The 26526-nt window shown below is 37.8% G+C and overlaps 1 protein-coding gene across 2 annotated transcripts in view; it reads left to right on the top strand.

Moving 5' to 3' along the window:
• The window catches only part of SLIT3 (slit guidance ligand 3), a 534750-nt gene that overhangs the window by 485338 nt on the left and 22886 nt on the right, over window positions 1–26526 (top strand). For both annotated transcript variants that reach the window (XM_088133617.1, XM_088133616.1), the window contains 3 exons: window positions 4182–4319; window positions 20533–20773; window positions 24731–24861. In XM_088133617.1, the coding sequence (XP_087989743.1) occupies window positions 4182–4319; window positions 20533–20773; window positions 24731–24861 (510 nt within the window). The remainder of the gene's footprint in view (window positions 1–4181; window positions 4320–20532; window positions 20774–24730; window positions 24862–26526) is intronic.

The following is a 26526-nucleotide window of genomic DNA, read 5'->3' as shown; positions in this document are numbered from 1 at the left end:
CCATCTGGGAGACTGCTTTGAATGATAAGAAACCATTTTCAGATATCTATGCTTTTGATTCATTCGATCCACTTATCAGGAGAGTCTAAAGTACTTTGAATACTTTGTATAGCATTATACAGTGTTCTCTACTTGGCAGCCTTAGAACTAGTTATTCTAAACAATGTCTCTGGATACTTCTGCATCATCTCATTATTGTTCTTCTTCATTTTCACTGTGTTTCTTCCTCCCATTCTTCAACCACAGAAAGTCAATCTTTTTTTTTTTTTTTTTTATGAGACAGAAGGAACATTCCACCATATATGGTAGACATATGAAAAAACAACAACAAAAGTATTGGAAAGATATACACAGCATCATTCATAAAATTTTGGTGATTAAATTCAAAATGAAACCACTTTTTTTTTACTAGTTCTAATAAACTATACTATAATTGTAGTTCATATTAATTAAAAAAAATACCATAATTTATTAAGATACATGCTGACATCCGTGAGGACAGACTTTGCACAACAGTGGAAAAAGTACATAGCTCCAACAACATCTGATTAGGAACTTAAACTTGCAGCAATTGCAAAAACTAACTAACTGACTATATAGCAGTTTAATTAAATTTAAGCAATAATGGCTTCCATATATATTATGCAGCAAGTAAATACAAACACAGAGCATGGTTTCTAAAATTTATGCCAATAGGTACTGCAAATCAGTTGGAGTACAAAGAAGGGAGAAATCAGAAACTAAATATTTACCTATACAATATTATATTTAGGGGTATTTTTCTTTTTTTTAACATTTATAAATAATAATATAGTGGAGGTTAAGCTAAAAAATTTATACTTCTTTTTTATGTCATGAAAACAACTCCGTGCACTCTGCTTGGTATCTTTCACTAATGTTATATTGAGCTTTAATTGTATACCTTCAATTAAATATACCTTTGTTTTAAATTTTTTAAAAAAGGGGAAAAAAAGAAAGTAATTTTTTCATTAAAATTGAAGTTGTCTATTCAAAACAGATTAATAATTATCTATCTATCTATCTATCTATCTATCTATCTATCTATCTATCTATCTATCGCCTTCAAATCAGCCTTGACTCCTGGTGACTTCCTAGACCTTCCTGGAATTTCTTGGCAAGATTTCAAAAGTGGTTTGCCATTGCCTGATTCCTAGGGCTAAGGTCACCCAGCTGGCTTTATGCCTAAGGCAGGACTAGCACTCACAGTTTCCCAATTTCTAACCTGATGACTTAAACCACTACACCAAATTGGCAACAACAACAACAACAACAACAACAATAATAAGGTGGATAAAATTGCCAAATCCAGTCTAAACATCTGGCTGACTGTGCAACCAACAATAATAAAAACAGTTAAACACACATAAACATGGAGCCCAGACTAAAACAACTGAAAAAATAAACCATACCACAGGGCCTCCACAAATACATCAATAAATACATTAACCCCAGGCCTGGGAATACAACCAGCTTTTAAGAGCTTTCTGGAAGTTCAGCTGAGTGGTTGCCATTCATATCTCTGGGGGGATGCTGTTCCAGAGGCCAGCGGCAGCAGCAGAGAAGGCACTGTTCCTCAGTGATCCAGATGGCAACATTTCATAGAGGGGACCTGGAGCATACCCACTCCGGGCAAACATACCAGGCAGGAGAGAGAATTGGAGATAGGCAGTCTCCCAGATAACCAGACCCTAAGCTATAAGGGCTTTAAAGATGATGACCAGCACCTTGAATTGCACCCAGAATGCAGCTTGTGGAGCAGAGGTGACACTTGAGCATACTAAGAAGTGTCCATTACTGTTTGCACCACTGCATTTGTACCACTGTAGCTTCTGGATGGTCTTCAAAGGCAGCCCCATGTACAGCACATTGCAATAGTCCAATGGTGAGGTGACCAGGGTGTGAGTGACCACCTGAAGGGCCTCCCCGTTGAGGAGAGGTTGCAACTGATGCACAAGATGAACCTGTGCAAAGGCCCTCCTGTCCACAGCTGTCGCCTGCTCTTGCCAGTTCAGGAGGAACCTCAAGTTGTACACTAGCCCTGAATGGGAAAGTGTAATATTGTTTGAGTAGCCCATTTTTCTTAAAGAATAGAATTTTGCACGAACAACAATGTAGTAGAAAAGTAAACTAATCACAATCACACACATGTATTAGTCCTTGGGTTTTGTATTTATTTATTTAATAATTTTTTATAACCACCCATGTGATATACATGACTCTGGGCAGATAATAATTAAAATAAAACCAGATTAAAAATACAACCAATAATGAAAAACATAAATAACATAAAACAGCAGCTGAGAACAATCACAATATCCCACAATTAATATAATCAGGAACCGGGCTCACCCACCTTATCAGGGCCCTTGGCTTCATGGCAGAACCAAATTTTTAATGCCTTGTGAAAGGCCAGCAGGGTCAGGGCAAGTCTGATCTCAGGGGGCGGGTGGAGGATGATGTTCGAAATGGCAGGCACTATGGTAGAAAAGGCCCTCCTCCTCCTCCTTGGTCCACCAGATGGCACTGTCCTGCGGATAGGACCCAGGGCATGCCTCTCCTGCCAGATCTAACAGGATGGGTAGATACCACTGGAGAGACACAGTCCCATAAGTAACCTAGGCCCAAGCCATGAAGGTCTTTAAAGGTGACCACCAGCACCTTGAATTGTACCTGGGAGCATACTGATAACCAATGCAGCATACCAGTAACCAGTGCAGTAGTCTCATATACTGAATGACTGGCACCCATAACTGCCTGCGCCATCACATGTTGCACCAGCTGAAGCTTCTGAATACTGTGTATTGTCGAAGGCTTTCACAGCCGCCATACGATGGCTGGTGTGGGTCTTCCGGGCTGGGTGGCCATGTTCTTGAAGTTTTGTTTCCTAACGTTTCGCCAGCACCTGTGACCGGCATCTTCAGAGTACAGGAGCACAGACAGGAGCAGTTCTCTCTGTGCCCAGGGTGATGTGACCCTTTTGTGGGTATTTATAGAGATCTGGGGGGGGGGGAAGGGGGGGTTGGGTTACTGAGTGGCTGCTTGTTTTGGTGTCAGCATCTGTGTGTATCTTCCTGGGGATTAGGCAGGGTTTTTTCTTCTATTGAATTGTTAACAAGGGGCTGCTGGGGGCAATTAGCAAGTTCATTGTGTGAACTGTTCACATGTCCTGGTGGTTGAGCTGAGTTCGTTGACCTTTTGCAGGCTGTATTTTTCAGGATTGGTAGCCAGGTTTTGTTGATTTTTAGACTCTCCTCTTTTTTGTTGAAACTGTGCTGGTGTTAGTGAATCTCAATGGCTTCAAGGGTCACATCACCCTGGGCACAGAGAGAACTGCTCCTGTCTGTGCTCCTGCACTCTGAAGATGCCGGTCACAGGTGCTGGCGAAACGTTAGGAAATAAAACTTCAAGAACACGGCCACACAGCCCGGAAGACCCACACCAGCCTTCTGAATACTGTTCTAGGGCAGTCCCACATACAGCACGTTGCAGTAATCCAATTGGGATATGGATATTTCCTTGTGATCCTATTTTTAATCAATCTTTAAATTGTCATTAAAATATTTGAGCTATATTTTTAAAACATTTGAAAGAGAGAGGTGCAGGAAATCCCAAGTCTGTAGGCTAGACAGGAAGTTTAAAAAAAATCATGCAAGGAGACAGTAGCAATCAGTTTCAATATTGTTTCCAAGACTTTGGTAAGGACATACCCATATAGTCACAGGAATCGTGCTCAGTTCAAGGGAATGCTTACCCTTAACCTTGGAAGCAGCATGTAAAAATAAACTACAGATACTCTGTAAACTCCAGCCCCTCTCTCTGCACATAAAATGATTTGGTCTGAAGAGACTGGAGAGGGACAAGATTTCCAGCTGGTTCTCAGTGGGTCAGATAATGACCCAGCCTCTATGCTTTATCAGCCATCTTTCAAAGTTATGCACATGTGGAAATAAACTAGAAACCCTTTTTCCTCTTGTTAGAAAGAACAAAAGAAATACTAATTAATGCAATTCATGTCTCATTTGTAAGACTTGGAGTGCCATTTTGTTTTGGGTTGTATAACTGATAACTGTTTCATATGCACACACATCATAAACACATTTTGGAGATATAATCTAGCATGCAGCTTTGCACTGATGGAGTCATTGATGGTCTTGTTGCAGGTGTGAATGCTTACCCGGCTACAGTGGAAAGCAGTGTGAAACAGATGATGATGACTGTGTGGGACACAAATGCCGCCATGGTGCGATGTGTGTAGATGCTGTAAACGGATACACCTGCATTTGTCCTCAAGGATTTAGGTAAGAATAATGTCTTGGTCTACTCTGAAGTATTTATGATCTCTGAAACCACAGCATGCGACTTCAGGATGAAGGGGATACTTTTCATCATTCAGCAGCCCTTTTGACAGCGTCTAATCACCATTGACTGAGATGGTCATTTTTGCAGGAATGTTCTTTTATGTATTCTTTTATGACTTTTGGTAAGGCAGGCACAAAATAAGTAATTAAACAATTGAAGGCACCTTAATTGTTGGCAGGCTTAATTATAGCTCTAAAGAAGGCAGAGTCGTGCCTGCCTGTCTTCTGATGTATTTGGATGCCAAGAGAAAGATGTCATTCGTATAAATGGAAGCCTTAAAGCACATTCCAAAAGGCAGAATGTGGTCTGCTTGATGAATACGTGCAGCCTTGTGCTGAAGACTTTAAACTAGAATTATGGAGTTATTCAGTAGTCTCATAAGAGTTACAATTTAAGTTAAGTTTCTTAAGCCAAGACAATGATTGAGTTCCTATAACACAATCGAGGAGCACTATACCAATTAATATTTATTTATTTAATCAATGTATATAGCCACCCATCTCACCACAGGTGACACTGGGCGGCATACAAAAAAGCTAAAAACAGTAAAATACATTAAATATATATAAAACAAAATAAAACAGGGAATAAAAGGAAGTTAAAAATAAGGGAGCCACCTCACTAATTCCCTCATCCCCTGGAGTCCCCAGGCCTGCTGGTATAACCAAGTCTTAAGGGACCCCTGGAAGCTCAACAATGATGAGGCCAGCTTCACCTCAGGGGAGAAGATTCCACAGTGCAGGCGCCACAGCAGAAAAGGCCCACTGCCTGGGGCCTGCACTGTATTTCTGCCAAATGTATTTCCCTAGGTGATGGAACCCGCAACACGTCCTCTCTGCTGGATCTGGTAAGATAGGCAGATGAAACTGGGGAGAGGTGGTCCTGAGATAGCACGGCCCCATGCCATGAAGGGCTTTAAAGGTCAACACCAGCACCTTGAACTGGACCCAGAAACAAACTGTTAACCAATGCAGCTTGCGAAGCAGAGGTGTAACATGTGTTCTAGTAAAAAAAACACATATAACTGCCTGCGTCGCTGCATTTTGCACCAGCTGAAGCTTCCAGATACTCTCCAGGGACGGCCCCATGGAAAGTGCATAGCACTAATCTAACTGGGAGGTGACCAGGGCATAAGTGACCATATGTCCCTATGATCTAGGAATGGGCATAGAAATAGAATATGGTAAAGAATTTGTAGATATTACTGAAGTTGTATATTCTTCCATTCTCTACCTCTTCCCCCATTTCCTTTCTCCTTTTTTCTCCCTTGCCCTGGGAGACAGACTTACATTCTCATTTTTTGAAGATGCTCCCTACATCCATAGTACTTCATCAGAGGTAGACAGCTTCTAAAAGGTTGGGGGCTATCATCTTCCTGACCTGTTGAAGAGCTGTAGGAAGCCATCACTGACACAGAAGGGACAAGGTCAAAAGTTTTAAACCTCTCTCTCTCCCTCTCCCCCCCCCCCCATCTCTCCCTCTCTCTCTCTCTCTGTACATTCACTTTTCAATTGTGGTGTCAGCAAAAAGTCTATAAACTGTTGCCAGAACATTGCAAAAAAGTCTTATTTTAATCTTGATCAAATAAACCAACCTTACATTCTTTCCTTTAAGATTGTTAAGACTGTTAGGTCTTAATCTTTATTCAGTCAAATATTGTTGTAGGATTTGATTTCTCTTCAGTTCTTCTTTATTGCATCACACAGATTTCATCAAGGCTTTAACAAGCCTCTTTTGGAGATCATTTTTCAAGTCATTTGTATTTCCCTTTTAATTTTTAAAACTTCACCCAGTTTCTTTTGTATATCCAGTAAAGCATCCTTTTCAAAATCATTCTCTTGGCCTGTCATTTGTAGTTCCACATTCTAAACTTTATATTATCAGATAAAATTTGTTCCACACCTGTCATTCTTTCATTAACATATTTTAGACATAGTCTACCTAGAAGCAGACATCATTACTGACAGTGTTGATATTGTAGTTATTAACTTCTGGTTCCATTCTTCAAAAATCTCCTTTAATATTTCCAATGTTCTAACATTTGTATCATTCTGTAAGTCCCAGTATTAATTGACATCAGGCTTGTATTCTTTTTTCTTCTGCTTAAAATCTTTAGTCCCCTCTAAAACCTTCACTTATCTTTTGTTATGACTTGCAATTGCCAGGATAACCAAAATAAGTCTGTTTCCCATGAGAAGCTGTCAATTTTTTATAGTTAATTCCAAAATCTTATAGGAAAAGTCAATATTCCAAATTTATCTGGACCCTTAATCCATTTATAACTTTCTTAGGTCAAAATCTTATTTAACTTTTGCTGTTTATTTCAAATTCTTAAGTTCTTAAGCTTGTAATTAATTTTTCCTTTGTTCACAGTTGAAGATAACTCACCCAATGAAGACTTTTCAAACCTGTCATTCAAAAGGTCTCTTATAGCTTTAGAATAGTTAATAAGCAATTTCCAAAAGTGATTAGAAAGTGAGGTTTGTGAACTTAGTGTCCTTTAAAATCTCTGCCATGGTTGCAAGCAAGGTGGCTAATCCCATTGTCTCCTGGCACTCAAACCCACAGGAAACTGCTGTCTCTTCATGAAGAGCAGCCATCCAAAGCACATGTGGGTAATCTCCCATCCTCTCCTTATCCAGAGATGTTCCAAGGAACTGGTCTACTCACTAGTTCTTTGGTCTTGCCGTGGTTGTCAGCTCCACTTTCACACAGCCGTCTTCAGTTCACCATACCTCCCCCAGAAGCCCCTATAGTTAAACATTTTTGTGCTGTTACTTTATTCAATGTTTTTAACTTAAAGAGGGGGAAAGAGGAACTATATAATTACCACAGGATTGCTAATCAGGGCTGTGTATGCTCAGCCTCTTCTGCTGCAGGACAGAAGTATACCTGTCAGATATTCTGTGTATGGAAGAAGATTCAGTGATACAGTAGCTCAGCACCTGATGCGGATACTCCTCCAGCAAAATCACCATTCAAATATACATTGTTATTTCCAAACAGTCGTTGTGTCTCCCATACTAACTACCTTTAAAAAAATTTCCACCCCTTAAACTGAATTTATAAGGAATATGAGAGATTTTGCCTCACTCAGTATCCTGGATGAGATTCTGATTGTCATAATGATGTTTTGCTTTTGATATATGCAATTTCTTGGTGCTACTTAATACTCTGAAGCTTAACTCTGACAGCTGCCAATCGACCCACTATGTGGAAAATCTCATTGAATGTCAAAGATAAGCTATTCTGCCAAATGGATTCATTAATCACTGCTTCAGGAGTTAGTTGTTGCTTTTTTTTTTTTTTTTAGGAAGATATTTTCTGTACTCAGGGCAGGCTCACACAGCAAGAGGGCAATAGCATCTCAGGGAAAGAAAGAAAAAAAGATCCCGAAAAAGCATAGAAGCATTTGGGATCTTTGTCTTAAGCATTGAATCCATAGTAATTTATTGTTTCCTCAGATTTTTTTCTTCTTTTCTGTTCATTTGTTCTTATGGTATACTTCTATTACAGTTAGTGCATTTAGCATTTTGAAGAACAAATATTGATCCTTACAGTGATATAAGGCTTGATTTTAAAGGTTTGATTATTACAAAATATAAGAAAGGAACTAGACTTTTTGTCTGTCCTGCCTATTCTGCTTTCTCCTATCTTCTCTCAAATTTATACTGATTGCACAGAAAAAAAATACATACATACATACATACATACATACATATATATATATATATATATATATATATATATATATATTTGTGTGACTTGCCAGTGTTCCTAAAAATTCCTGTTTGTTGGTGGCATATTGTTTTGTTCCTGGAAAATGTGTCATTCTTAAAAATAATCTGCCAGTAACAGATGTTTTAAGAACAAAGTTTCCTTGTACAGTAGTGGGAGCATAATATATATCAAAAACAGGCACTCTGGCATGGTAAACATTTGTTTTTAGGATTGTCTGCAGCCATCCTTGAGTTAGAAATGCAGAAATGAAATATGATCCTCCCAAAATACATCGGAAACAAAAGCAACGTAACAGTATGGTTTAGATTTAATCTACAGAATTGATATATAACACAAATATGGCATTGTAAAAAATAATGCTTAATAGCTTTAATTTTTATATGCTCCCCCAGCCTGCATACTTATTATTTTGTATGCAGTGAGGTTTGAAATTGCCTGCTTCCTATTTGTACACTGTTCTTTGACTCCAAATTCACCTAGAATGTTTCTGCCATTGCGATCGATTGATCAATCGATTGATAGACAGACAGACAGACAGATTCTCATAAGAACAGAAGTTAATATGTGAAGACATGCATGGGGAAAGACCTAGATTCATATACCTGGTACCTTAGACAAAATGTAGTGTTTCAGCTTCATGTAGCTCAGGGAAAAGCTATGTTGAGCATAACATAGGATAAACTTGGTTATGCAGTTATGAGTTTCTTGGGAAAGTGATAGATAGTATGTGAGCTATAGCAGTGAGCAATTAATTACTCCTTAGGAATAGATGTTTGAACCAAAGATTAAAATCCTACTAATACAATGCTTCCACTTACTATGCTTTTTATAAAGTTGGCCTTCTATATTTTATTGGCAGATTGTCACCTCTTGTAGCACAGAGTTGAGTTCAATGGCATCTGTACATATAAAATCAATTGTAAGTCATTTGTAAAAGGCTGTGGTGATATGGTGGTGATATGGTACCTTGGGCACTATTTGAAAGTCTAAATGTCAGTGAAAGAGAGGGATTGGTTGGCATGGGAATGGAAACTGAAATGATTTATAATTTGAAATCAATGGCAGTACGTTTAGCTAAAGTCTAAAGAACTACAGAGTAATCAGTGCTGGCCTACTTCTATACTGTATTTCTAGTAAGAAATAGCCAGGTCTGGTTTGCTCACATGTTACCGCATGTATGTTTTTAATTCTTAATGTTTTTAACTTCCCCAATGCTGTTTCCATATTTTTTATATACTACAGCAGTCACTCTGAGAGTGAAAAACTAGTGCCATATTCAGAAGTGTAGACTGCATTTATACTAACCTACTTTAAAAAAATAGAGTTTGGGGGCAATGAGTAATAAGACAGCTTCTTGCCTATTGGTCACGCCTAACAATTGCTTCTAAACTGATGACAGTGAATCTTTTGTACCTTCAACAAACTACTTCAGATTCAGGCCAGAATACTGTAGTTATTTGTGCCACTTTAAAGGAAGGGAGATGTGGCCTTAAAACCTTCATTGCTTCTCCTAACCTCAGCAACACTTATAGACATAGGCATCCGCAGGGACAGAGAGCTAGTGTGTTGTGGTATGATGCAAACTCACACCATTACATACTTGTATGAGTCATTGTGTCTAAAAGGCTGGATCTTGTACAGTAATTATGCCACACATTTTGTCATAGGGGCTAGGCGTACACTTATAGGTCTATCGTGAGTCCTTCTACAGCTGTGGACCAAACTAAGTTTGACATTAAATTCATCATGTTTAACCTGGTTTTCCCCCCTCTCCCACCCAAGTCATATAGCAGGGATGTATGTATATTGCCCAGTATACATCTGTCAGCCCTACAAGGTTGTCCAGATCAGGAAACAGATTCCATAAGAAGCCTAGAACCATACTTTATTAAGAAAGGCTACAGTAACAGAATCGTGCAAGTCTGACCACATTTTCTCTTCCCACTCTCTTATACCTCAGGGAATCAGGGGGGAGCTAGTCTGAGTCTCTTTCTAATACATTTCCTTTGCCCTGGGTTCAAAGCATCCTAATGTACTTGTGTTAGCAGTTTCTGCACAGTTGCTCCAAGGTCATATCCATGACTCCCTACAACATACTTCCAGATATGCTGAACTGCCCAGAATCCCTTGCTAGCTAGGAGCTGGTCTCAGCAGCATCTGGAAAACTATATGTTGCATATTTTTGCATACAGCATCAGTTAGAAGAATTTATAATTATCAGAATTACTTTGAACTTTTTTTCTCTTGCTGCAATCCTCAGAAGAAGGGGGGGAAAATAGAATTCTGTCTAATGTTCCTTCTAATTTGGATCATCCTCAGTATGGAAATTTCCTGGCCTTAAAGAAAAGTGAAGATTAAGGAATTGAGAGCTAGGTTTATAGAACTGTCACACAAAAATATTACTATATTTTCACTTAAATCACACTTTAGTAGATCTCAGTTTATGCTCCATAGAGCAGTAGTACATTCATTTGTTATTGATAGCTACTGCGCAGACAACTTAGGGATAACTTATTTTATTAGTCTAGACACTTTTTCAGATAATTATTATCTTTGTTCTCTCCCTTCCAAACATTTATTCTCTCTCTCTCTTAGTGTGGGTGTGTGTGTGTTAAATGAACTCTCTGAAATTCAGGAACCCCTGGGAACCATGCCTTTTTCTTTAGCAATCCACTGTTTTTGGTGATAGATGTCACCGGCAAAAATCATACATTATAAATGCTGAACTCTCATGATATTTTGTTTTATTTCTTTCTTGTGTAGCTATTTCAAAAGTTCCCCCATTGTGATATTGAGCAGCAAACAAGGAATCTCAGCAGCAATCATTTAAGTAAACACAGAACATTCCACACTATATAACTCAAACTTGCAGCTATAAGCATTCCAGTCAAGCTGGCAACAGATGTCAGATTGAAATTCCTCTTGTGTGAAGTACAAAAAATGTCTCTGACAAATTTTTGTGATGCGTGTAAATGAACAGCTACATCTGTAAAGCCAGCCTTCTCATTGGGTGAGATTAACAATACCATCATCATCATGTGGAGTTGACTGATTGACTATGTGTCAACTCTTAGTGACCACATAGATAGATTTGCTCCATGATGATTTGTCCCTAACCTGGTCTTTCAGATCTTCCACTGGTGCACTCATTGCTATCACTACTGTAACTGAGTTCTTGCTGCAGGTTATCCTATTCTCTTTCTTTCTGCCTTTCCCATCATAAGAGCTTTTTCTACAGAGCTAGGTCTTTGCATACTATGCCCATTAGTAGGAAAATTTGAGCCTGGTCATTTGTGGCTCAAGTGAAAATTCTGGATTAATTTGTTTGATGATCCATTTGTTTGTTTTCTTGGCTATCCATGGTATTTTCAGAAGTCTTCTCCAGCACCAATGTTTACAAGTATTAATATTCTTCCTATCCTGTTTCTTAGTCCAATTTTCACTTTCATAGAGTGTCACAGGGAATACCATGGCTTGCACTATTATGATTTTTATAGGTTTAGATACATCCCGGTATCTGAATATCTTTTCCAAGGCCTTAATGGCTGCTGTTCCGAGTACTGGTCTGTAGCATTTTTCTTGTCTGTAGCATTTTTCTTGACTGCTTGTTCCTTTACTGTTAGTGGTTAATCCTAAAAGGCAGAAGGTATCTATCACTTCAATATCTTAATTGTCAATTCTAAGGCTGATTGTTGTACCTGTTGCCATTAATTTGGTCTTCTTTATATTTAATTTTAGTCCCATTTTTTTCACTGTGCTCTTGACTTTTTTTTACTAGCACTTGCAGATCCTTTGCATTTTCAGCTATCAGAATAGTTTTGTCAGTATAGTGCAGGTTATTGAGATTTCTTCCTCCAATTTTAAACCATGCTCAACTTCTTCCAATCCTGTTTCCTTAATATGTTAATATATATTCAGCATTCAGCAGAACCTACATTCATATAGATTGAACAAATAAAGGGAAAATATATACCATTGCCTCATTCCTTTGCCAAACTGGATACAATCTGTTTCTCCATATTCTGTCTGGACTGGGGCTTCCTGACCTGTATATAGGTTTCTTATGTGGACAATGAGATGTTCTGGGATTCCCATATTTCTAAGCACATTCCATAGCTTGATATGATCAACATAATCAAAGGCCTTTCTATAATCAGTGAAACACATACTTACTTCATTTTGGTATTCTTTGGCTTTCTCAATTATCCAGTGTGCATTAATGATAATATCTTGTGCTCCTCAGCTTTTTCTAAAACCAGCTGGCAATTCTATTCCATGTAGGGCATTAGTCTGGATGATCCTTTGCTAGTTTGCAAAATTAAGGATATAATACAATTTTTTGCACACTCTGTTAAGTCCTCTTTGGGGGGGGGCGGGTATTGGAATTTAGATTGACCTTTTCCAATCTGTTGGCCACTGTGTCCTTGTCCAGATTTGCTGGCACAGCTTGGTTAGAACCCTTACTGACTCTTCTTCTGTCGTTTGCCATATTTCTCTGGGTATTCCATCAGTTCTTGTAGCCTTCCAATTTACTAATGTAGTGCAGTAATGACTGGAGTGCTGATCTAAGTTCAATTTCTAGTATTACAGATTATTGTAACTTGGGAATATCTTCTAAAATATCTTGGATGTTGGCACAATATTTCAGTATATTCCTTCCGTCTATTTGATCTACCTTGAATCAGTTACCTTTGAATCTGTCCATTGGCATCCTTTAGCATACCAATTCAAGACTGGAACCTCCTGAGTTCAGAGATCTTTTGAAAAACTTTTCTTGTTTTTCCATGTCTGTTTCCATCTTCAATGTCTTTACAGATGTTGTTGTAATACTACTACTTCTCTCTTCTGAAACTCTTTATTAAGTTCCTTCCTGAGATTTTTGTATTTCTTCGGTTTCTTCGGTTTGGCTTGTCTTCTCTTCTTGGTAATTTCCACAGTTTATTGTGACATCCAGTTTGCTTTCTCTGACAGTCTCTTTTCACATGCATTCTTCACAACTTCTTTAAGTTCATTCCATAGTTCCTCTAGTTCTCTATCAATGAGGTTTAGGACTTCAAAGCGATTCCTGATGTTCTCCCTGAAACTGATAGGTATATGCTCAAGATCATATCATGGAAACTGGTTGGCTTTCTTCTTCTTTAGCTTAACCTGGAACTTGCACATGAGTAGTTTGTGAACTTTTCCACCGTCAGCACCTGGCTATGTCCTTGATGCCATAACTGAGCTGTCCACCTCTTTTAAGCAATAATATAGTAAATTTGATTTCTATGTACTCCATCTAGTAATGTCCATGCATACAGGCATCCTTTTGGTTACTTGAAGACAGTGTTAGTTATGAAGGAATACTTGGAGTGGTAGAATTTAATAAGTTGTCCTCCCACTTCATTTCTCATCAACCTCTTCTCTTCTACATCAATGGTTGGAGCATAAACTTGGATGATTGTAAATGTGGATGATATTAAAAGGTTGTCCACAAAGTCTAATTGATATTATTCAGTCATTGATTGCACTGTAGCCAAGTGCTATTCTTGCTATACCCTTCCTAACTATAAAATCAATATTGCTCCTTTTTTGCTTTTCATGTCCTGAATAATAAACAGTGTGGTCTTCAGAGTGAAACTGTCCAATCCCAGTACATTTCAATTCACTGATGCCTAAGATGTAAATTTGTAGTTATTTCGTCTTTCACCATGTCAAGCTTTCCTGTGTTCATGCCTCTTACTGTCAATGTTCCCACTGTAATTCTGTCTTTGCAGCTTCGGATTTTCTTTTCTTGTATGTTAACATCAACAATTACACATACCAAAGACTTTAATCTAGCCATGTTATAAACACCATCAGTACTCTGAAAGATCCTCAGCTCGTCCTCAGTAGCATGTTGAGTGCCATTCGACCTGTGGGGCCCATCATCCGGCACTATGTTATCAGTCATTTTATATTTTCTGACCATGTAGTTTTCTTAGTAAAAATACAGGAGTGGTTTACCATTTCCTTTCTCACTTAATATGAACTGATGCATTTGCCATTGTCACTAAAGTGATCAGCTGCCTCCAAGCATCTTCCTATATTGCTGCTGCACAATATAGGTGCCTGTTTGCTTTAGCTGGGCAGCTGGAATGACCTTCATGCTTTGGGTGACCCTGCTGGGAATATATACTCCTGGCATACACTCCCAACATTCTTCACTCATCCCTCACAGGAACACCTCCTCCCCATTATGATAGGGCAGCACAACAGGACTTGGAGGGAGGGGGGGGGATGTGGGCTTGCTGGAACTATAGCAATCTGTAACTGGGCCCATATTTACTGTAGCAGTTTCTTTGGGTTGCTCTGTAAATGTGTGAATCACAATTCTATATATATTTCTAAGGAGCAGGTCACATTGAAATCAGCAATTTATTTATTCATTTATTTACATGTCCAGGATTGGGCTGTTACAAACAAGTATCTATTCATTTGGGAAATTTAAAGCCTTCCTTTTTGGCCTGAAAAAAAAGAAAAGAAAAGAAAAGCACTCAAAGCAGCATGTACTATAATAGTAAATAAACTGTAAGTCTATTGATTGGTAGTGAATGATGTTTCCTGGGTGGACAAACCAGATAACAAGTTTATTGTTATATTTCAGGTAGAGATGGAGACGAAGATACAATTATGTTTGTGTTGGTTTTAACTGTTTTTATGATTGTTCCCCGTCCAGAGTCACTTGTCTGAGATGGGCGGCTATAGAAATGGAATTAAATAAATAAATAAATAAATAAATGTAATAAGATTTAAAGTCAATGATTTAATGGTATATTAAAAACAAAATCAAATAAACAGAATAGATAGCTTAAACCTAATCTTTGCTGCTGCTTCCTGCAAGAATACTCCTGATACCAAGAACTCTGCTAGCTAACAAGAATCCTACCATGTTTGCCCTCCACAAAGTCCATATTGCCCACCACAAAATCCAGCAGATATAACAAGCTACACAACCACCCACATCAAAAACTGGGAAGAAGAATTTTCTCACATTTCACATCTCAGCTTTTCCCAACTTGATGACTTCCCATGATTCGAGGAGTTGAAGTCCAAGATATCCAGAAGTTACCAAGTTGGAGAAGGTTGCATTACCTTTTAGGTCACTGTTAAAAATTATTTTCACTATTGGTATTAAGTTTTGGAATCAGCAGTCAGATTGCCCTCACTTTTCAGAATGTTCTTTATAGATTGACTAATGCTTAATCAGTAGTTTAAATGCAAACTCTTGAAGCCCCATTGTCTTTCTACATGCACTTGGAGTTGTGCTATTGAAAACTGTTAATTGTATCCACTCAGGGAATCTGACAGGATTGAAAAGCTGGCAGTAAACAAAGCTTTGAAAAACAGGCTATCCAAAACCTGGGCAGGAATAGGCCCCAATTAGCATTAGTTGCACTTTATGTTGGAACTCCTTGCTGTAAACTGTCTCAAGCAGCTTTTCTGTAGACAGATGGAGCAAGTCTATCCAATGCAGGCAGGCTAACATGACATAGATGAAAAAATGTTGCTAATACATTTCAAAAAGTGTTAAAATGTGTTTTATACAAGAAGAGAAGATAGCTGGGTTTCAAAGGGTAAGGAATGTTGAAAAACAGTTTTGAATTTTTATTTTACATAGGCTTTGAAGAGAATGGTAGATCAATCCATGACAGCATTAAACATACTAAAATTGGTATGGGGAATCTTGGGATTTATTTCAGCTTGTCTCTATCCACCTTTGCCTGTACTGTTAAAAGGCCTGGCTTTTGATACAGAATGTATTTGATACAGATAGAGGAGTCCTTTATTCATTTGATATATGTTTGCAGTGGATCGCAGGAAAGTATGGTCTCGGACCAAAGCCCTTCAGCTATTGAGGGTTGGTAGTTCTGATTATTTTTTGCATTTTGGCATTAGCAATACTGTGCAGTTTCACAATATTGTATGGAGAGAATATTAAAGATTATAGGCTGATAAAATTTGTGCTCCTCAGATCTGGCTATAATTATCCATGACTTGTTGCCTCATGAGTACCTACTCCCAGCTGCCGGTAGTTAGTTTATATTTTCTTTTTGCAATAAAATGCATCTCTCTAGGCTGACATCTATGCATTTTATTTTCTTTTATATGGCACACTGGCATAGCAGACAATTGTTTCTTCTAAATCTGAGTAACCATAGACTAGATAATTTAGGCTGTGTTCCTGAATTCTGTTCAGGAATCTTTAGGAATTTCTAAGTGTTCTGGAAATAAATTCTGCAGAATATGAAGAGGTTTCCTCCTGATTTTGTGTTGCCTTTTAATTTAAAGTGGTTTCCTGGATAACCTTCATAAACATTTTCTATTCTCAACTGAAATTCACATACATTGCTTCAAATTTGTCAAAAGGGGCTTTACTACAACAAATAATAGAATCACTGGCAAACACATATGTGTTATACCTTTCAAGTGAAATGGTGTGACTTTCATTGCATTAATCATTCCCAAATTGTAATGGCTCTAAATGATCAGAATATGTTAATGAAATGCTCATTATGCTATGCAAATTGATTTGCTAATTTTGGAACGTTTTTGTAAAAAGGAATTTAGGAACAAAGACCACGTGTACTAATAGATTTCTCTACAAAAGGAGGGGAAAAAATAAATGTCCTTCTCTTCTCAACTTCACCACTGTCTGTTTAATGTGCCCCAGTTGGAGGATTTAAAAATTGGATCAGCATAGCAGCTCAGAATATTATTTTACAGTAAGAACAATCAAGTAACCTCTTTGTAAAAGATCACAGTTGTTCTTTGCACTTATTTCATCTAGTAATTGTGCATTTTTTAATTGAAGTGTTCACCACTGGCCTATCAGTGCCTGGAAAACTGCCTGGGAAAGCAATTCAGAGAAGTGACAGCATTAAGGCAAAGGAGAATGAAACAGTGTCAATATTATTCCAAAGTCTCCTCTAGTAGTACATTATCACATTCTTCTTAGAGTGACATACTGCATTAAGCCATAATGTGATCTTTGTTTTGTTTTTTGTTTTTTATTTTCATATAGTATATTGGATGACCTCAGCCATTTTACTTTGTGAATCCTGGCTGATGATATGCATTCTAAGTATGGCACCTAGGACACATCACTTTGCCTACAGAGATTCCCCTTAGTTCCCTCCACGTTTCTTGCTAGACCTGGATTTACCACATTTTACAAATAGGAAGTTGAAATGCTTCAAAGAGGTGTGCTAGCTTCCAATAGCACCTTTATTTCCAAAAATTCTCATTGAACTAAACAGGTCCAAGAAGCTTTGTCAAAAAAATTAAAACTATGGATGGTTTCAGTCCAGTGCTGTTTAGAATTGTGCCCATCTGTCTAGGAAAAGAGCAAAGGTAAACAAGGGTAACAGAGAGTGTCATGAAGTTGGGGCAGTTAAAGAAGAGTGACAAGTAAGTTTCTGTAACTGTGTTTTTTTCACGGCAGACATTTTGCAAGAACAACCCTAATGTGTTATTGTGACCACTAGTTCAAAATGTGGAGAGCTTTGTATTATGACTTAGTGTGAATCCATCCAATTTTGCTTTACTGAACTGCAGTTAAACAAACTTGGCTTAGTATCATGTGGAGATCAAGCCTTTGACTCATTCTTGTTAATGGATCCATTAGTTAAAGCATTCAGTTAGAGTTTGAAGGCAATGTGCCATATAGCAATTGTCTTGCTATGTTGCTCAATTCCACGAAGCAGCAAAAACTGCAAAATCTATCTCAATATTAGTGATAAACAGCAGCACCAAAGTTATTTTGTACATGATGAGATGAACAAGGTAGTTCTGCCATAAGAGAAGAATGTCACATCTCAACAAAGTCCCAGTGTTACCACACAAAAACTTTCCTCCCTGGTTCTTGGTCTTGCCCTGTCCTGTTCCAGGCCAATTACATGCACACACACACACAGAGAAGTTAGGTTGCTACAGCTTTACCTCTGATAAAGCAAGTACAGGCAGCAGTAAGCACAGCATGTGTGCAAACATATGCACATCTCAGCAAAGTCCCAATGTTACCACACAAGAACTTGCCTGCAAACAAGTTCAAAGCAAGATGAGTCAAAAGCAGCAAATGAAAGAACTGACAGATCATGGTCCAAAGTTCTATGTGTTGTGGGTAAACCATCAGCCTGTCCGGGTTCAGAGAAACAGAATTTCAGGATGCAAGACATTCAAGGCTTGAGCTCATGAAATCCAGATAGAACAGTTGCTCTCAGCGGAGTCTTGTCAGCTAATGGCAGCTCATAAGTAGAGCCTCCACCAGGTGAAAGTCCTTCCTGGCAAGATGGCACATAAAGCACCTTTGTTCTGCCCAGTGCAGAGCACGGCATGCCCAAGGCTGGGCAGTTGCCTCGGATCCTGAGCCTAGTCATCTGACTGAGGTGCAGCTGTTCTTGATGATTGCTGATGAGGTGAGCCTCAGGTGCTAAATTGTGTACTTGTTCCTGAGGCTGACACTCATGTTGTACATCCAGAGTAGGCTCCTCAGTGTAAGAATCCTCTGAATCTAAGCTGGCCATGACAGTCCCCATTTGGTTGCTGTGTCCCTAAAGAGCTAGATACAGCAGTGCTATGCCAGTGGTCTACCAGATTTGTGTAATAGTGCTAGATTCTTTGGCATTGAAGAAGTACAAGTACAAGCCTAGAGATGGTGGGAAAAGTAGTTCAAGTAGATCCGTCCATTCCCGCTCTGGTGCCATGACTGGTGGATTGTTTCCCTGCCAGCTGATGACATGCTAAAGAGAGAGAAAGCAAAGCCAGAGGACTCAATTACTTGCTTTGTTTATCATGTGCTATGCATGAATAATTAGGAAGCACTATTTGATGGTGACTTGGAACAAAGAAAATTGAGGCAGGAGAGGGAAAAGACAAGGTAGCAGCAAGTTTTACACTGTTGTACTTTTCTGCCAACTCAGTAATGGGTAAATGACACCTTAATTCAACAATGCAGGTAGAGGCATTAACCCATAGTTTGCTGCTGCCATTGAATTGTTAATTTTTAAAAAATACAAATGAGGGAGACAAGACAGATCAGGAAGGTGAAGTAAGGGAAAGGGCTTAAAGTCTATGACCTCTCTGTGGTCTCCACTGGAATTCTTCCAACACACACACAAACACAGTGGGGGCATACATATATCATACCTTTTCTTGAAGGTTAAAATTAGAACTTTCCTTCTCTTGCAGTTATAATCTAGGGAATCCCTTTGGATTGGTGGCAACACCAACAGCTTAAGGCCCTCTCATCCCATGCAACATTTCTGACCTAACTCAGACCTCTTGCTCTAGCCATTTATTCTTAAATATCAACATTGTCAGCACAAGGTACATGGCAAATCTGGTTTGGTACTCACCTAAAAAAAAAAGTGCAAATGTCACTGAAAAAAATAAGACTCGAATTCATGTTTGACACTGGTTTCAGTTTTTGATCAGAGTAAAAGCAAAATATGGCTACAGGAAAGAGAAATAAAAAATTAAGTTGCATTTTTAAACTACACAAGAGTGGTAATGGCAAAGCCCATGCTTAAGAAACACTGTTAAGAAAGAGCTGTATGCTTTCTTAACAGTGAAAACTTGAAACCATTGAAAACTTAAAATATTCCAAATAGGATTTTATTTTACTTTATTTCAGGACTACCTTATTTTTAAAGAAACTATTTGAAATACATAGTTTAGTTTTGAAAATTAGTTTAATTTTGAAATATTAGTTTAATTTTGCCTTTGTTTTTCTTATAAAGATCACATTCATTCAAACCTTCTCTAAACTGGTGCCTTCCAGATACAGTGGGAATAATGGGCAATTTGTATGGTCTAAAGAGTTACAGTCCCAATATATCTGGAAACAACAAGGAGTAGGAAGCTGCTGTATCTTAACTGAATGTTTCACAGTCAAATAATCAAGATGCATCTTTTGATGTAACTATTATTTTAAAGAACTATTTTTTATCTTTACTGGTTTGGTCAAGTCATGTAACTGAATGGAAAGTTTTCCACTGCAAGGAAAACAGGAGAATTAGAGGGCTGTTAGTATATAAGAAATTATTAATATGTAACATTTCCTTATACGTTGTTATGATTTTTATTATTGCTTTCATATAAAATGAATGTGTTAGCCACACAATTTTCCTTAGAACATTTCTTCATCAATGTGAAATCTTTTCTTCAAAATCAGGTGGTGTCCATTGTGATATAGCTGTTCCATATGTATATCCTCTTGGAATCCCTTAAAGCACTGATATGAACATTGGAAATGTTCACATTTGGACCAATATTTGTCACCTTTAAGTATCCTACAACAGCTAAAGAGATCCATATGAACCACATATCGTTAAACTCCTGCCTAATGCTTTTGAGTTTCAAATTGGCATTGACCATTTTCTATTTTTAAAGTGGACTCTTCTGTGAAAATCCACCACCCATGGTTCTCCTCCAGACCAGTCCTTGTGATTATTATGAATGCCAAAATGGAGCGCAGTGCATTGTCGTGCAGCAGGAACCAGTCTGCCGTTGCCTGGCAGGTTTTGCTGGCCAGAAGTGTGAGAAACTCATTACCGTCAATTTTGTTGGGAAGGATTCCTACGTTGAGCTTCCACCAGCCAAAATCCGCCCTCAAGCAAACATCTCGCTTCAAGTAAGTTATGCAGATAATATTATAAACTTTTCTCAACCTGGTTATTGCAAAGAACTTAAGCAAATGTCAATGAAAGCATTACATTCACCGCTAGTGTGCTACCCAAATAGATTGTGTTAGAAGATGTGCACAACCTAAAGCCCCAGGGTTTCATGCAGTCCCCCAAATCCTGTTCTCAAATTGTCTGTGATTGTATCTTTTAACATAACCAAAAGGTAACATTATTAAATATGTTGGAAATAACTATATTAACTGTATAAAATTATTTATTGTTCTACTGTTGGAAGTACAGCCTCTGGTATGCCATTCAAAGCCACATGCAGTCCCTGATTAAAGGACAATTACATACATCACTTTGCTGAAAAAAAACTCATTTGAGAAATCACCTGCAATACCTGATCTTTTTAGCAGCTTATTAAATAAATCTGCTCCATTTTACAATGCAGTGTATACAACTCTTAGTGTAAAAGATCTATGATTTGTCTCTTCACACAATCCTCCGAAATACAAAAAGTAGACAAAATATTTTATTTTGCTTTTTTAAAGCCCTTTCTCTGCATTTTTCTTTGGTTCTGCATGTATAAAATAGTAAAATATGTCACATGAGTTATGAGCTCAGGGCACAGTTTACATAGGTCACATTTTAGGCTTATTTCAGAAAAGGATTATGATAAAAATGCATTTTGGATGATAATATGAAAGCCAGACTTGTTTACTACATGAATTTCACACAGATGGTGTTCTCAAAGCTTATTTTCCAGATAAAACATTGCTTCTCCATCTGCTAGTTAATTGCCACTCATGTAAAAAAAATTAGTTTTAAGTAAGCATCTCTTGAAACAGGATTCAGAAATCTTTCCTAATGAAAGGAAATCTGACAAATAAAAAGTTACTTGCAGTTTACAAGCCTGGAAAAACTTTTTTTTAAAATATGATTTTTTATAACATACAGTATATATAGTATTATTTATTTTGCAGTTTTAAAACAGCCATAGTATATAGAGGACAGATATAATTGGAACTAGTATTTATTGTTGGTAGAACTATTGGGTCTAATTTCAGGACCTTTCTTCAAAAGCAAGTGGGTGTAATTAGATATAAGCTTGTAAGGGGGTTGTACAAAAAGCTTAAAAGAGATTATGCAGATCCTTAAGTATGTGTGTTTAACTTAATTAGTCACAAGTACTGTGTGTGTGTGAGACTTCATTGGTCACTTGTACTCTTAGGACAAGGATGGAGAAAGTGTGGCCCAGAGCCATGTGCAGCATGCCAGCATCCTTTTGACCTCCCAGAGGGCCTCCATATTGTGTGGAATCAAAAAACCCAGCCCATGTTTTTTCTGGAATTTTGGGGTTATTAAGGGCCAAAATGGCAGCCTTCTGTTTTGCAGATGCTTAACAGGATGGTTTAATTCATGATTTAAAACTCCAGAGTCCCCACAAAAAATAAGTCCTGGCTTTACTCACTTTGTGAGCATGGCCTTTGCTTTGCCACACAAAGCTTGGGGAGAAGGCTGTCCTTAAGCTGATGGAGGTTGGGTACTCCTGCCTTACATCTAAAATGGATTCAGAGATTCCTTGCCTTCATTGAATACCAAGGCACTGAAATTATCTTTGCACATTAGTGGGAAGGTCTCAAAGAAGATGAATCTAAGCCTGGGTGAAAGTGCTCAATCTCCCATCAGATCCCTGAAGATGTAGCAAACAGAACAGATGTCCACCAAAAGAGTGTACAGGCTTTGAAAATGATTTGTATAAAGTAGTTTGAACCTCATATGAGCATAAAGAGCATCTTAGCATCCCTCCACTTTTCATTAAAGGGACTCTTTTTTCAGGCCCTTAAAGAAAAAAAAAAGGTTATTTTAAAAGCCACATTAACTTTAATAAGTTGATTCCTTAAAGTAGAAGCATCTGTGCTTAGCCTCACCCAGAAGATTTCAAAAAAGGCTGCTTTAAAAAATAGCAGAGAGGTTCTGTGTTCCTACAATGTCCAAACCATTTCTTATGAATCATTTTCAAAACATGCACAGCGCTAGTCCACATCTATGTCCTTCAGTCTCTTTCAGCCCTGCAGATATGCCACTGTCTGTATACAGCTATTAGGTCTAATAATGTAGTTTGAGTAATAAAGCTTATTTTATATTGAAGGAAAACAGACTACACAGAACCCCAATCTGGCAGTTTCCATATCAGAAATTACATCCTCCCTCAGCTTCTTGCCTTTATTGGGACTATTTGCAACAAATAGCATCTCTGAGGGCCAAAGTCAGCTGAATGAGGGATAATTTCTGAAGGATGGCCATTTAGGCCTCACCAACTGCTTCGTTTCTCCAAAGTGAAAAATAGGAAGTCCTGATTTAGCATGCTTAATACAACTTCCGGGTCAGATGTTACTATTCCTAGTGTTTCTTTCTTAGTAGAAATACAGTGGATGTGACTTGAAACTTTGGCTTCTGTTCTTAAACTAGCTAAAGTTTTCTACTACATCAGCAAAATGGTGCTTAGTTTTATATATATATATACATATATATATGGAGAGAGAGAGAGAGAATGAGAGAATATATATAAAACAATTTTAAAAAATAGTGCATCAAATATGGCTTGAGAACAAACGATAAAGCATAGTTTGAATGGACAATAATTCTCCCAAGTTCAGGAATCACAAGGAATTCTGATTACTAACCCTAACCCAGAGGATCTTAAAGCCCCAAACTCATGGCATTTACTGTAAAAGGCCTCTGAAAGTAGCTTTCTTTCACTGAGCCCTCAACCCTATTTAAATATTACTAATGTCTGTCTTAGAGCCAGTTTGGTGTAATGGTTACAGCACCAGGCTAGAAACCAGAAAACTGAATTCTAGACTCACCAGCTGTGTGATCTTGGGCCAGTCACTCTCTCAGCCCTAGGAAGCAGGCAAGAGCAAATCACTTCCAAAATCTTGTTAAGAAAACTGTGGGGACTTGTCCAGGTAGTCACCAGGAGTCAAGACTGACTTGAAAGCACATACACAAAAAAACCTATCTTGGTGGAGGGTTGCTTTATTATTGTTATTTTATATACGTTTTAATGTGTTGTAACTCATCACACTCGCACACCTAAGTCTTTCCATTTGGGCAGATTATAAAAACTGTAAAATTACTAAATTCTTTCACTTGAAGGCTGCTGTGTTTATAAGGAGTCCATGTTTCAATAAAGTTTCTAGAAAAGTATTATGTTACATCTAAATCACTTGTAGCTGGGGAAGAAAGTTCTTAAGTAACACTGAGGATTTATAAAAGTTATGGGATATATTTTTGAAAAATATGTTTGAGTTATATCTTTAAAACACTTCTGATAGCTAGCATGTGAGCTTTTTAAGCAAGAAGGTGGACTATAAAACTAAGAACAAACACGTTCAGAATTTCCAGCTTAGCCTTGGACGCACTGCAGTCATTCAACATGACAAGCTCCATATGGTCACAACCTTCTCTCTTCAAAACTGACTTGAGGGGTATCTCTCTGACACAGACAGTCACTCCCATAATCCAGTATACCAGCTATCTTTCTGATATGACTAATAATGTCACTATTCCATTTATTAAATGTGAGCACTTGTACAAGGAAAGCTCTATGGAGAAAGTTATGATTTATATCACAGTAGCGTAACCTACATACATCCTAATACTGGGAGCTGCCCAGAATTTTATATAAGATGGGTGGCTATATAAATGTTATAAATAAATAAATAAATAAATAAATAAATAAATAAATAAATTCATTGTACACAGAAGTTCCTATTGGAATTTCTATGGGTGTCATAGACCCATTTTCCTTACTGAATGACAATGTAGTGAATTTGGGAGAAATCCTTGGTTATCTCTTTTTTTAAAATTATGCATAGTTAACATTACAGTACCGGAATATACATCTTTGCCTGTTTTTCTATCACTATTAATCTTCTTTCCTTTGACATTCAAAGGTCGCAACAGATAAAGACAATGGCATCTTATTATACAAAGGGGACAATGATCCCCTGGCTTTAGAATTGTATCAAGGTCACGTGAGGCTTATCTATGACACATTGAATGCTCCACCCACAACTATATACAGGTAAGTCTGAATTAGTCAGAAAGTAGCACCATCTTAATAATAATATTACTTACCATTTTTAGACTATATGTTTTCTGCTTTGGATGTCACTTTCCTTACCAGGTTCTAGAACAAGAGGCAGTGGAAAAATTAGCAAGGGAAGCAATCCTCACCCTCACTAATCAAGGGGAAAAATAAATAAAAGACCTTCATTTCATTATTTTGCCAATATCATACTACTGTAAAAGCTCAATTCTGTCCTAAGGGTACATTTTGATTCTTTCTTCTTCATCATTTTCAAAGAAAGTGTTAGAAACTAATTGTTTTCAGTTGAATTCAAAGACTCCAAGAATCATACAGTTGGAAAGACCTCAGAAGTCATCTAACCCAGCTCACCACTTGATACATGATCTGCTAAAGCACTTTGGACAGATGGCTCTCCAGCATTTGTTTGACAGCCTACAGCAAAGGAAAAGATAACACCATGAGGCAGCCTATACCCCTCAATTGACAGTTCTTATAAGAAATTCTTCTGAATAGCTAATCCAAATCTACTTTCCTGTGGAGAAGTAGATCAGTTCATGTAGGTCATGTTTGAAACTGGAGAAGATATGACACATTTAATTGTACACCACATTGTCTAGGTTTTTTTATTATTATTATTGGGAGTCTGAATTGTCTTTCCTTTGGGGCCAAGAGACAGTTGATAAATCCTGAATTCACCACCTGGCTTCTTCCCCAGATTGCCCGCTGCTACTGTCGTAAACAGCATGTGCACTGCAGAAGATGACCGTAGAGCAAATTGTAGTAAATGACTTCACAAGGAAGCCAAGCCACATCCAGAGTGAATGCCTTTTAAAAAGCAACAAAGCTATTACTTGGTGCAATTAAAAAACTGTTTTTCTTGAAGCACTTGGTGGTCATCAGATCCTACAAACAAGCACTTTTCATATCAGTCCTACTCACCAAAACAAATTGATTGCTTCCTTACACACACGTGACTGAGTTATGCACATTCTCAAACTTCTGTGTATTATGTTCATGGAGAAAAGCTCAATTCAGGCTGGTGTGTGGTTTGTTTCATTTCTGTTTTCATTTGAAACAAGTTTATCCCACTCTTCTGGTACAAATGCACAATGTGCCATCTGTGTTCTCAAAGAAGCCCAGAGTGGCTCACTCCACAAAAAAATATAGAATACATTGCATAGCAGTCATCCAAGGAGAGAAGGAATCAGCAGTGAAAAGCAAATAATAAAACTCTATGTCATATCCAACTGTTTACAATTGTTTCTCTGGGGAGCTTAACTGTGTACCTGTGGCAAACTCTCAGCAACACAGTGAATACATTTTAATGAATGGTTCCTAGCACTGCCTAATCCAGAGGTCTTTTGCAGCTATTCTGACTTTCCCTCTTTAACATAGTTTTAAAAATGCTAAGAAGAAAGTCTGAAAGTGCAAGAAGACCTTTCTGGGCTACAAATAGAAGATGACAGTGGAGTTTTCCCATAACATTTCATGAATGTAGCAGGACACTGCACAATAATAGTCTTATTTGAAAGCACCCCATAATATCAGTGAAGACACTCTGAAAGTTAAGAAACTGATCCAGTGGGCCTTCTTTTTCAGTACCCAAGGTTCTGGCAATATATGGTGCCCTATAGAAACTTACAAAAGCACCTTCTTTTC

This window comes from Python bivittatus, unplaced genomic scaffold, assembly GCF_059951505.1.
Source record: "Python bivittatus isolate LINGU-HERP-01145 unplaced genomic scaffold, Pbiv_v1 ctg000080_np1212, whole genome shotgun sequence".
Taxonomy (NCBI): domain Eukaryota; kingdom Metazoa; phylum Chordata; class Lepidosauria; order Squamata; family Pythonidae; genus Python; species Python bivittatus.
This window is presented reverse-complemented; position numbering and strand designations above follow the sequence as displayed.